Source organism: Nyctereutes procyonoides, unplaced genomic scaffold (assembly GCF_905146905.1).
Source record: "Nyctereutes procyonoides isolate TBG_1078 unplaced genomic scaffold, NYPRO_anot_genome, whole genome shotgun sequence".
NCBI classification, from domain to species: Eukaryota; Metazoa; Chordata; class Mammalia; order Carnivora; family Canidae; genus Nyctereutes; species Nyctereutes procyonoides.
In genome coordinates, this window is record NW_026575140.1 from 30,493,215 (window position 1) to 30,505,541 (window position 12,327).

Below are 12,327 nucleotides of genomic sequence, written 5' to 3' on the forward strand. Positions count from 1 at the left end.
GTGCAACCCGAGGTCTGAGGAAGGGGTTGAGCAGCAGTCAGAGGTATGGACACCAAATTGTGGTGTCATGAGGAATCCCAGGTTCCTGCTGTTAGTGAGCAAACAGATACCCTGCCATTACCTCCTTCTCAGCCAGGCTCCCTGGCTCAGGGTGTCAGAGAGTGGAGAGCAGCTTCCATTGCCCTAGTAGGCACAGACAGCTCTTGCCTCATGCTCACACCAAGCTGTGCCCACCTGAGTCAGGAGGGCCTCCATGCCACCTCCAGCCACCTGAGGGTAATGAGATGGATGATGGATGGGGAAATGTGTGCCTTCTAATGCCATGCAGGTGAGCTAGTGGCAGGTGTGTGTGTTGTCTCCATAAGTGCTGAAGCTTTGGGAAATGACAAAACCAAAACCAAAACCAAGAATCGGACTTTCCCAGATGGTAAGCCATTCCAAACAAAATAGACCTAGCACTATGGTCTTCCTCTCCCCTGGCATCGCTTTCCCCCCCCATATGCTAGGAGATGCAGAAGTACATTTCAAGGTGTTCTAGAGGGGAACTGAGTCTGATGGAAGAAAGAGGTCACCAGCCTGGCCAAGAAGTGGGCACAAGGCTAACTGCCCACCTAACCTTCAACCTTTTGACCTGGTTTGCGGGTCATTTCACGAGATGGGTTCGCACACCCTACTGGTGAAATCATAGTCACATGCGGGCCATCCATAGAAGACAGGTCACATGCACCTAATCTGGGATCCCTGTGAGGAGAAAACAAGATCCAATGGAGCCTTCCATCCCTTACAGTGCCCCTACATGCCGCACAATGGGGCACCAGGGCACTGTTATATGGCTGGGACTGGGAGGGAGTTGCCTGCCCCAGACATGGCAGTATTTCCAACAAAGTATGTGTGGTTGGGATTCCCTTCCACAAGGCTCCAGCCTCAAGCCCCTATTTCCACTGGGAAGCCCCATTGTAGGATTCTTGATGGCAAAACACAAATGTTGATCAACCAGCACCAGCAAGAGACACAGCCTCTCTGCTACAGTCCCCATCAAGGTTCAAACTCATGCTTGGGTTCTAGAAAGAGCAGCAACCTGTCCACCAATGTGTGTGGAAGAGAAGTGAAACACGCCAGGGCACAGCTCCCATGGGGGTAGCCTGGGTCCCTCACACATGGAATGATTCCTCCTTTTCAAACAAACTGGGGCCCTTGTATATTTTTGGGTTCTGTTCTGACATACGCACACACATTATAAGGATATATTCCTTTAATTTTTGGAACTGGAAAATTTTCTTTAATTCGGTCTATGCTTGTATAACACAAAGATGGTCAGGAATCCACCACCCACCCAATCTGACGCTCAGCCCCATTTGTAAGCAGCTGGCTACATAAATGTGTGCGTGGCTGTTAGGTAGCTTCTTCAAACAATTAGATGAAAAAAGATCGTATTTATGTGTCTCTCTATATATATGTATGTATATAAAACCATGGCATTCTTAATTCTGGCCCAAGATAATAAATTATACATCTAGTGCCACTCACCAAATACCAGCAAATGCAGGATGTGTCATTGAGGGGTCTGTCTGCGTGGGTCCAGGCTATCCCCCGGATGGATGGCAATGGGATACCAGGTCACCAGAAGGAATGTGCTCACTCGTGGAACTGCATTTCCAATAGATGCATATATATGCGTGTACGTGTTTGTGTGTGGGTATGTGTGCATGTGTGTGCCTGTGTGTGCGATATGTTGCCAAAGTAGAAAACACCAGTTTATTCTGTTCATACTAAGCATGTTAAATAAATCAGATTTTGTAACCGATAACATTTTTTTAAAAAGGAACATTGAAGATATTCAAAAATTGCTACAGTACAAAAAAAGTGTGTGTGTGTGTCTGTGTGTATTTATATATTTATATATGTATATTAACCAGAAATAGCGACTCTATTGGAAGATTCCCACCCCCCATTTTCTGTAAGATTTCTACGCGTGGTTCGCTTGGCTTCGGCTTGGTCACCAAGTCTTTCGGGTCAGTACATGGCACATAATGGTATTATTGGCACAGGTTCAGAATCAGTACAAATCCCAGGCTTCAGGTGCTTCCTGCTGGCCTTCTCTGTCTCCAGCTTCTTTCTTGCTTTTCTTCTTTCTGTTCTCCAAAGAAAACTCTGGCAGAAGGCAGTCCCCCATAGGCGTGAGCATTTTTATAAAAATATATTTGGCCTATAGCGTCCTGCTCTTTGAGCTCCCCACCGGCAAACTGAAGCGGTAGGTATGGGGACCCTCCCCGTAGAAAGTTTAGTTTTAGGTTTTGTGTGTGTGGTTGTTGTTGTTGTTTTTTTTTAATTTAAATTTTTTTTTTTTTTTTTTTTTTACAGGTTCACCAACGGAATCCTGTGTGGAAAGAAAACAAGAAGAGATTAAATAGTAGGGAGCCAAGGGCAGGATGAGTCTGTGCAGCCCCTCTGAGCCTCTGCAACCAAGCCCCAGGCTGCTCGCTGGCTTACAGACACCAGTGTCCCCAAGCAGGCAGGGTGTCTGCCAGCCTTGGGCACCAGGAATTGGTGCACATGCGAGGAGTCCCAGGGACCTCGTGCTAATCATAGTAATTGATGAAGGGGCTGTTTCTTCTGCCCACATCAGGAGTGAGCCTGCGCTTCCTAAGAGGGGCTGGGACCACCCCTGCATTAACTATGAGGGCGCCACGCACCCCAAGCCTGCGGGACTGAGCGCATCTAGCACCACGCTGAGTCCCTTTCCAGCTCCTACCCGCCAAGAGCGCAGGTGCTGCCCACTCCATTTATGGATGGTGGGAAGCAACAGAGTCCATTTCACTCCACTGCTCAGCTGGAGGCTCAGTGAGGCTGGGACTTGGAGAGATTCATGGACTGCATCAGAAAAACCACGTCCTGGGTCTCCCCAAGAGGTGATCTTGCTGACAACAGGAAGAAGGTGAGTCACATGTGCCTGCAGGCCAAGTTAGCTGACTGCAAAGGAGGGGCGGCTCTTACCCAGCCCGGGCATAGCCTCAGAAAGTAGGAACCCCAAAGTCTTCCCGCCCCCGTGACAGATCTCAGAGGCCAGCATCTCCCAGAGAGTCAGGGAGCTACGGCTGTTCTGGGCATGGTGGTGGGTGTTGGAGCACGTCACGGCTCAGCCTGGAGGCGCTGTTGCTGGAAGGAGGGGGCATTGTTTCTCTCTGCTGTCACTTGGAGCCCTCTGCACCCACAGTTACAGGAAATGAGGACCTGCAAACAGCATAAAGGGGGGTGACACTGCACCCTCATCTATGCTGATGACACAACTAGAATGGAGGCAACAATTCTAAAATGAAACACAGAAGGACACGGCTGGGGCTCTCGCATCTCCGTAGCACCTCCCGGCACAGCGGCCAGCCTGGCCCCATCCTAGTCATAGGCTGAGCTGAGCACTTTGGAAAACAGGGTCCTGCACCCGCCCTGCTCCTCAGGGTGGGAACTGTGAAGATGGTTTCTGCAAGCTCCCCGGGAGACTCTGATCACGTGCCCGGCCTGGGCTCATTACTCCTTTCTCAACAGACTAGGGGGTAGGGTTCTTCATCCTGAGTCAAGCCCGTGGGATGATCCTCCCCAGGAATAAGGGCTTCAGGGCACCCAGGCTGGGGCGGGGTGGAGGGCACATCTTCAGGCTTCAGGCTGCAGGAACTCAGACCCCTCTGTACCGGGAGCCTGAGCACAGTCTCCTCCACCTGGGCAGGGGGTGTGGGGGTTCATTTCCTTTCCAGGAACCCTCCTGGTCTGGATATGAAGGCAGGGCCCCTGGGGGCCTCCTCACCTCCAAACGACACATTTGGGCAAGTCCAGGAGGCCTGAATAGAACATCTACTCATCTCTTGTGGGGCTGCCCACTCCACTGTGAGTGGGGGTAGGGGGTGGGGGTGTGTCATGTTGTGTAAAGAAACAGGACATCTCACCAGATGGGTGCCACCACCCTCGGCAGCTGTTCTCCAGCTGTGCTCTGCACTTGCTCACCTCCACTTTCTAGGATGGGGTGGGGGTGGGGGTTTAAAAAATGAAGCCATTATAACAGAGAGAGATGTCCCTCCTGTGTGTCTATCTTCATTCTAGTTTTTGGAAAGCTAAGAATGTGGAGACAAATCTTCTATGACTCCACTCATATGAGGTCCTAGAGGAGCAAAAAGCATAGAGCCCGAGAGGAGAAGGAGGCACCAGGGCTGGGGGAAGGGCTTGGGTTGGGGGGCGGTCGGTGTTTCATGGAGTCAGAGTTTCAGTTTGGGACGATGAGGAGGTTCTGGAGACAGGTGGTGGTGATGGATGCATGATGTCGTGAACGTGCTTGATGCCGCTGTGCTGTTAAAAATGGTTAAAATGGTCAGTTTCACATTATGGACATGTTGCCGCTTAAAACTTAAGAAATGTACATCAAAAAAACATGGAGACACTGAAGCCTGTGCCTGGTGAGTGTCTGGTTTGAGCAGCTGTCCCCTGTCCCAGCACGATGACGAGCAGCGCCCCCTCCTCACTGGCAGAGGGTCCTGCGTTAGAGGTTTCCTGCGAGAACCTTGGCAGGGCTGCTTTCTGATCCTTTATTCTGAGCTTAACCAGACAGATGGAGGTGCCAGACGCTGCTTCACCCCTCCCCTCGGGCCAGCCATCTCGTGGGGGGACATCCGTAGGGACTTCAGTGCTTCTGCCTCTTTGCCCTGCATCCCTTTGCCTCAATGTTCCAGGCAGCTGCCTGGCCTCCGATGGCAAATCTCTGACTCTGTGTCCTTCAGGTTTCTGTGGTTGGTCACCTCCCTGGGGAGGCCTTCCTGGATGTCCCTTCCTTTCCTAACTGTGATCTCTATTTCAAGTTTGTCTATTAGAGCATGCTCCTGTAGGATGAGCTGCACGGGCTCTCACCTGAGTGTGTATGTGCCATGTGTCGCCCCAGCTGTCACAAGTCCTGCGAGGTCCACCTTGGCTCGCTGGGGCTCCAGCTCTGTGCCTGGCCTGGGGCCTTCAGTACTAGATGCAGCTAAGGGAAGAGGCATCTGTGTGGAAGTAGCCTTGTCTGCAGCCCTTGAGACTAAAGCCTGAAATGACCTTCACACGCTGCCTACAGGTGGATTATGACTAGGAGAGCCTCATGCAAGGGTTGACAGAGGGGTCCTTGTGCTGCTCGGGGACAGAGCCTCTTCCAAACCTACAGGCATCTGTCTCTACCCAAAATCTCAGGATGAAGAGGCAGAGAGAGAAAGAGAGGGAGGGAAGGACAGGGACATGGCTCCAGCCCTGTGCCCTGAATATCCACTTGAAGAGCAGTACTGGCTTCCCACAGAGGTTCACGGGTTCCCTGTGAGGGGTTCCAACAAGGGTGGCATCGCCCTGATAGGACAGGAGGAGGGCGTGAGGCTACCCTGGCCACCTTCCATGTCTGCCCTAGGTTCCTGCTGCTTGCACTCAGCTCCTGGGAGGGCTTGTGGCTTTCTGTTCTCAAGGCTTGGTGTGTGAACCTCCCAGCTGGACACTGACCCTGAGAGGGACCAGAGAGGGACGTGCATCCCAGGCCAGTTGGGAAAGATAGCCAAGAGAACCCCTCCACCCCCACCCCCACGTCCTGGCTGGAGGAACGTGGCGAAGGCGTCCACACCTGGTTCCCGGCCAGAAAGAGAAGCTGCGCCTTGCAAAGTGATCTGAGAGATTGGGATCTGGGATAAATTCTGACTTTGGAGAAACTAGTGCCCTCTGCTGCCTGGAAAGAGATTGTGGGCTTGCCTGGCCCCACCAGCAGCCAACCACATGGTGGGTCCCAGGCTCAAAGATCAGTGACTGCTTTTGCAAAACAATGAACAGACTATGGCAAGAGGGCCCTGGAGCCACTGGCTGCTAGTTAAATTTCTCCGCATCCTGAAAGGGCTACTTTGCCACCAAGTTTGCCTTGCTGCTGGTGCTCAGTTTAGATCAGTTTGCAGAGTGGTCTGCATGCTGCTTGGAAAACAGTGTTCCTCTGAATTGCAAAAGCTGGGTATTCTGTTAATGTATTTTTTAGAACAAAGCGGGAAGGCTCAGGTGCGTTTCTCGGGTTTTATTAGTTATGTCTTCAGTGTGTTTTTGAAAATAATAATAAAACATGATTTATTTCTTACTGGCTTCAGATGCGAGAACTTTTATTACTTTTTGCGCTCTGTGGGGAATAAAGTGGCCTTGGCAAATGCAAAGATCTGAACACTAATGAGGTTTTCTGAAGTTTACTTGTTATATGAAAAACGACAGGAAATTAGCCCAAGAGCCAATGGCAGGCAGGTGTCCCCAGCCTTTTTCCACGGAGTATGGAAAAGGCCAGTTTCATGGTGTCACATCCAGAACAGCCGGGTGCCACTCTGGAGGTGGTCTGAGGCACGAATTTGCTGGAATCTACTGTAGAGGCCAAATAGGGAAGACAGGGTGAACACCTGCCCAGATTGGGGTGCTGTGTCCCGGAGTGCAGGCACCACCACCCACCTGCCTGCGGGGAAGCGAACGTGGCCACCTTTGGGTCCCACATGTGTGTGGGGGTTAGCATGAGCCAACAAGATGGTGTGCTAACGAACTGCTATATCATCATTAAAAATGCATTTGCAGAGGCTTAAAAGCTATGCAAGAGATAAATATCTCCGCTGGCTCTTAAACCTTAATTAAATGTTTTAGTATTAATTGCTATTTATTTAAGGGACAATAAGTACCCTAGTAAATCTGAGCGATCTTCCTGACCATTCTCCGCTCGATGCTCATGTCCAGGCATTAATTGCAAGAATCAGGGATACTTAGAATCCGAATGCTTTCCTCCCCGTGACTGATAAACAGTCTGTCCGGCACATGGTGAAGGAATCTTTAAGCATTTATCAAAGGCTAACAAGACTACGTGGCCTTCCTGTTCTGCATCTGCGGGAACAGGTGGTGGCTGGAGCACCCAGGTGTGGCGGCTGCTCAGGGTGGGACTCAGAGTAGGTCCTGTTGAGCCTCATCTCCCCAGACGGCTCACCTGGGATCCACAGTGAATGGGTCAAGATGCATCACCTCCTACAAATGGAGATGGTCCTGAGAGAGCTGCTGGGGTGAGCTGGCAGGTGGGGTCCAGACACCCCAAGAGGAACGTGGTCCAGGCAGGGCCCACCTGCAAGTAGCAGATGGGGAGAGCCCACCAATAGTCCATGGGGTCCTTTGATGCTCTCTGTTGCTAGAAGAGAGAACTGGGACACAAAAGCTTTCTGGAGCAGAAGAGTCAATAAAAGCACTTTTTTCTACTTTTTTTTTTTTTTTTAAGTCAGGGCTGTGGCTCCCTGTTCCAATGTGGATGAGAAGGCTGGTGGCTCAGGCTTTTGGGCACTCCTGTCTATGTGGTTTCTGCCCTGCAGAATTGAGATGAATGTCCCAGGATGCCAACTTACTGGGAAGGCCCATCTTCAGCTGCCACCGACTTTCTTCCCACTTGGGGTTGGGCTGGGTGTGGGACAGGGGACAGAGCCAGGCCACCTGGGGGTGATCTGGCCACACCACTTGCAACCTGACTGACCTCAGGCAAGTCACTTAACTGTTTCATGCCTCAGCTTCCCCTCTGTAAAGTGGCATTTCTGGGAGAACAGTATGAGTCCCTAGATGTAAAGAGTGCTCCATAAGTACCCTCTGAAAGTCCACGTTAGGGCACCTGTCCCCACCTCCACCAGCAGGGGCTCCCTGGAGCATAGGGCATGCCCACCTCCAGGCCATGAGTCTACAGCTCTTGAAAGAAGGGAGCAGAAGCCTCGATGTGCAGGGCCAGATCAATGTCTTATGCTTTTATGCATTTTTAAAATCCTAACAGGGATGCTGGTGACCACCAAGCCATCCTGCAGTTTCCCAGGCAGGCGGGAACTCCACTGCTAATAAGAAGCTCCCTGTTGCTAGCCTGGTTGGAACTCCAACAGGAACTCTGTCCCTGGCCTTAATGAGGTGAGTCACACTGAGGAAGTCAGAGGCACGAGCTTCTGATGGATGGGCCATGCAGGTGCATCTGGCCCTTGAATGATCGGGAACAGAGGGCATCCTACCTAACACACCTGCACAGCCCCAACAAAGGCCTTCGAGCGGGTAGGGAGGAGTGCTTTCCATTCTAATCTAATCATAGTCCTCTGCCCGATGGCTGAACACCAAGCTAAGCAGGTCATTTTGGCTTCAGGACAGGAAGTGAGGGCTGGAGATTTGATTTGGAGCAAACATTCGATTCATTAGGGCTGGATTAGGACTGACTCGTTGAGTTCTATTTCTGAAAGCCATAGGCTCCTCCAGCTGCCCTCTCCCCCTGGACTCTGAGCTGAGAGCTGGCCCCTGAAGGGGCACACCTGTGCCCCCCGGGGAAGCACCTGCTGCCCACTCGGACAGTGATTCCTGCATTGGGAGGCGGGCAGAAGGAAGAAGCAGTATTTTCAGATACTGACAATGTCCTAGAAACCGAGTTCCCTACTCAGGGAAGGGATCTGATGTCACAGAGTATCTGTGGATGAGAAAAAAATGAGGATCCTTAGAAAACCCAACGTCAAAAAAGAAAAACAAACCAGAAAGCCCAAAGCCCGGGTTGCCTCTACTGACTGCGCGTCGAGCATGTGCAGTCATGGGGGCGAAATGTTCTTTCTCCCCCCAGCAGCCTGCGTGTTTGGAAGATTTGGTGCAGAAGAAAGCAATTTAACGTTAGCATTAAAGTTAATATCACTGAAAGCAAACCAAATGTTCCTATCCAGCAGAGCGTGGAAAATTCATCCTGTTTTGGTGCTGGTCCCTGGCTTCAAATTAGTAGATGTCTCAACTCTTTGCTTTCTTCCTTTATCATTTCCCTTCTTATCTCTTATTTTTATATCCAAAATTGTATTTTAATTCTCCCCCACGCCCTCCCCGCTGATGTAGAGACATCCGATGCAGGTGTGATGCCTGCCGGCACAGCCACTGCCCTGGTCTTGCCTGCTGAGAGACCCGGTTTCTCTGCCAGCGGCCAGCCACACAGGCTGGGGCCTTCCTTCGGGCCGGTCCTCTGTGTCTGTCCCTCCCTCCCACCGGGGCATTTCTAACAAGTGCAGCAGAGAGACCACAAGCCCAGCTCTCCGGCTCACACTCTGGACGGCAGCACTATTGGAATTCCATCTGCCATGTGGAGAAGGGCTCCCAGGTGTCCCAGAGTGAAGGCAGGGATGGGGAAGGTGAGGCAAAGGGGGAAAAAATCAATCAATGTCCAGAAAAAGAGGTACGTACCATAAAACAGACACATGGCGTCTGCCCTGCCCCCAGGAGGTAAACAAGACTTCGGCCAGTCAGCAGGAGATCTCAAACCATTTCTCAGACACAAAGGCCACAGGAATAAGATGTCGATCAGAAGAAGAGGGTCTGCAGCAAGCAGAAAAATGGGCTTGTGCGTGTTGGTATGGGACACCCGACAAGCAGGCGGGCTCAGACCTGCTGCCGAAAACTGTCTTCTTGAGCCAAGAAGAACCCAGGAAGGCCAAGCTCCATGGGGACCCACTGGCCTCCGGCAGGAGGCAAACCCCCCTACCGCCCTCCGTGGCTAGCTCACTCTCACATCCACCCTAGAAGGCCTTGGAGGACACAGAACCTGAGGGAGCCATGCACAGAAGGAAGCTGGCACTCCAGATTTTAGTTTTTTAATTTATGAACATGCACAAAGTTTGGGGTCTCCACTTCCAAGGATAGAAATGCCACCCACTTTCCTGCACATTACGGAGTGGGCAGGCCTGACTTCTGAAGCGGCTACCCTGTAACTGGTCACCTTTGAGACCTAAGCTCCCCTCTCCAAAGGCCAGTGAAAGTCAACAGTGCATCACGTCAGGCCCAAAAATAAAAACCTATTCCATCCGATGCTTCGGAACCAGGGCTACAAGCACCAGCTGTGCCCACCTTGCAGTGGACAGGGCAAGGCCAGAGGGGGACAAATGGAAACAACAATGCCCCTTGGTAACCCACCCCCCACCCCAAAACTGAAGCCCTGGCTGGCCAGCATTCATATCCAAACCGACACACGCGCACTCGGTGAAATGGTCTGAAAATCCTTTTGCCAGTTCTCTGCTAACTAGGCCTTCTGGAAGGCTGGGATGGAACCAAGGTGCTCCCCAAATGCTGCTAAGTAAAAGCCACGTGGGCTGGAGGGACAGTCCCAAGAATCCTGCTCTCCAGTCTCCTCGGCTGGGAAAGGACCATCTCGGGGAGTACTACAGAGTCCAGTGTGGAGACACAAGCGGGGAGCCTAAGGAAGGCCCCATCTCACGGCCAGGACAGGGGCCTGTGAATGACGGGCAGCACAGCCAAACGTCACCCTGAGTCTCCTCGACCTTGGTTCTGGGAGGCACGCTTTGGGTCCCTTTGGGCATGTATCCCTAGCTGCTGCTAGGTCCACCTGGTTTCCTACTGGTTTCTTCCCAGATTTTTAAGTGGTTGTTGTTTAAATTTACAAAATGATGCATATGTGCATGCTCACTTAAAAAAAATAGCTTATTGATATTTTAATCTAATTCTGGATAAACCCTCGGAAGCTGACTCCAGGGTTTCTTAAATGTTCCCAGGGATGGTTTTCGGGTCATGTCTTCTTTGAAGGATTACACATGATTAATAAAAAAAAGCATTTAATAACCAGGAGTCTGGTTGGTATTTGATATTTTTGCTAGATGCGCCGCTGACATTTTATTGCTGGGCGTTCAGAGAGACGGACGGGTAGTGTGTCGATATCAGAAGGCCCAGAGCTCCAGGCTGGCATGACGCCTGCCCAGCCTCCACCCCAGGGTGTCCAGGGGGTGGGGGGCTGCCTGTCTCCTCCCCAAGTGTGGAGTCTGGAAGTCAACGCTGACTGCTCCGTTCTGTCTCTGGGTGCCGCAACACCTTCTATGTTTGCCCGCCCCTCTCGTTTCACTAGAGGAGCTGTGTCCCTTTGCTCACCCCTCCCTGCCCTGCAGAAACACGTGAAGGATGCCCCCCACTGGTCAACAGGGCCCCTGCGACACTGCTGTGGCCCCGGGGTCTGGCCCAGGCCTGAGCTTACCGGTTCCCGTTAAACGTGGATTTGTACTCCCCGGTCGGGTGCAGCGTCTCGTCGGTGTACACGGGCACAGACGCCCGGACACACTCGTGAGAGCACTGGAGGGTCTCGTTATAGGCCGTGAATATGTCCAGGCTGCTGGGCACCCGGGCAGGGGTGAAGTCCGTCAGGTTCTGGCAGCTTTCCTCCTGCTGGTTGATCTTCCGCTGGTGGCTATTCCTACGCGTGTTCCCGCTTTGGGCACAGCTGGTGACAGAGAAGTCGGGGTGGGGGTGCGGTGGGCAGATGCCGGAACCCGGCACTTAGACCATGGGACCTTTGTCTCCAAGCATTAATTATTCGTCATTTAATATTAAATGGTAATTCCCAGCCTCTTCAAAAAGATCAACCACAAACAATCAGTTCGCTCCCTCTCTCTCTCTTTTTTTGTTAATAAAATTTGAATTTTAAATGTGGCCATTATTGTGGGGTAGATTATAAGGGAAGTGTCTCAGCTGTGTTCTCCCAGGGATGAGGCCTTATCTGGCCAAATGATGTCAGCCAGGCAGTGGTGCTGACTCAGTTTCCCCATGAGCTGATGGGTACTGGTGGGGCTGGTCTGGTGGTTCATTCTGGAATGGACTGTGTAACTATCTCTGGGGAGAATTATTAAGTGGGGAGCCCTGCCTCCTCAGCCCCTTCCCTGCCCACGTCCCAAGTTGGAAATGAAAGTGGATCGTCCACCCTTCACTGGGTGACATCCACCTGCCGTCAGGTCTATGGAGAGAACTGTCCTGAACGCCCTATGGATACTTTCCTGATCCTCTGGACCACAGAGGCCTCCCAACACCACCAAGGATGGACATGGAACCCCACCCTCATCAGCCACGGGAGCCGAGGGAGGAGACAATGGGGGACCTCTCCCACACACTTCCAGCAAGTCACAAGAATGAGTCCCATCTCCATGGAGGAGGGCAGCTAGAAGGAAATCTGGGGTGCCCCCAGTCTGGGGACCTAGCTCCCCTTCTCCCCCGTCCCACTGTGCTCAGAGTCAATGCAGAAGGAGGGCCCTGAGCGGCGAGGGTCGATGAGCCCATCTTCCTGTAAGTCATGGACGTGCCCTGTCTCAACCTTCCAGCAAGAGGAGCCCTGCTTCCTGGTCCAGAAGCCTCACCCCGTAAACAAAGGTGGAAAGATCAATGCAAAAGCCAGGGGAGCCCCCCCGCAAGGTCATGAACCCCTTCATCCACTGCCTGTGTTGTCTTCCCCAGAAGAGCTCCCTGAGGCTTTGCTGCAAACCTAAATGTGGGAAACAAAGAGGGAGCTGGCCC

At 52.1% G+C, this 12,327-nt stretch overlaps 1 protein-coding gene across 3 annotated transcripts in view; it reads right to left on the bottom strand.

Moving 5' to 3' along the window:
• Positions 1-1,253: 1,253 nt before the first annotated feature.
• AJAP1 (adherens junctions associated protein 1) overlaps positions 1,254-12,327 on the bottom strand; it is a 114,657-nt gene continuing 103,583 nt past the window's right edge. The window contains exons 4-6 of one of the 3 annotated variants that reach the window (XR_008661944.1): positions 11,021-11,263; positions 9,226-9,357; positions 1,254-2,377 (exon numbers count right to left, since the gene is read on the bottom strand). Coding sequence is in view for 1 of the 3 variants with exons in the window: in XM_055306316.1 (XP_055162291.1) it covers positions 9,285-9,357; positions 11,021-11,263 (316 nt within the window). In the remaining 2 variants the exon portion in view is untranslated. Of the gene's footprint in view, positions 2,378-4,229; positions 4,333-9,222; positions 9,358-11,020; positions 11,264-12,327 lie in introns of those variants that run through there. The other 2 variants (XR_008661943.1, XM_055306316.1) reach the window with 2 other exon arrangements.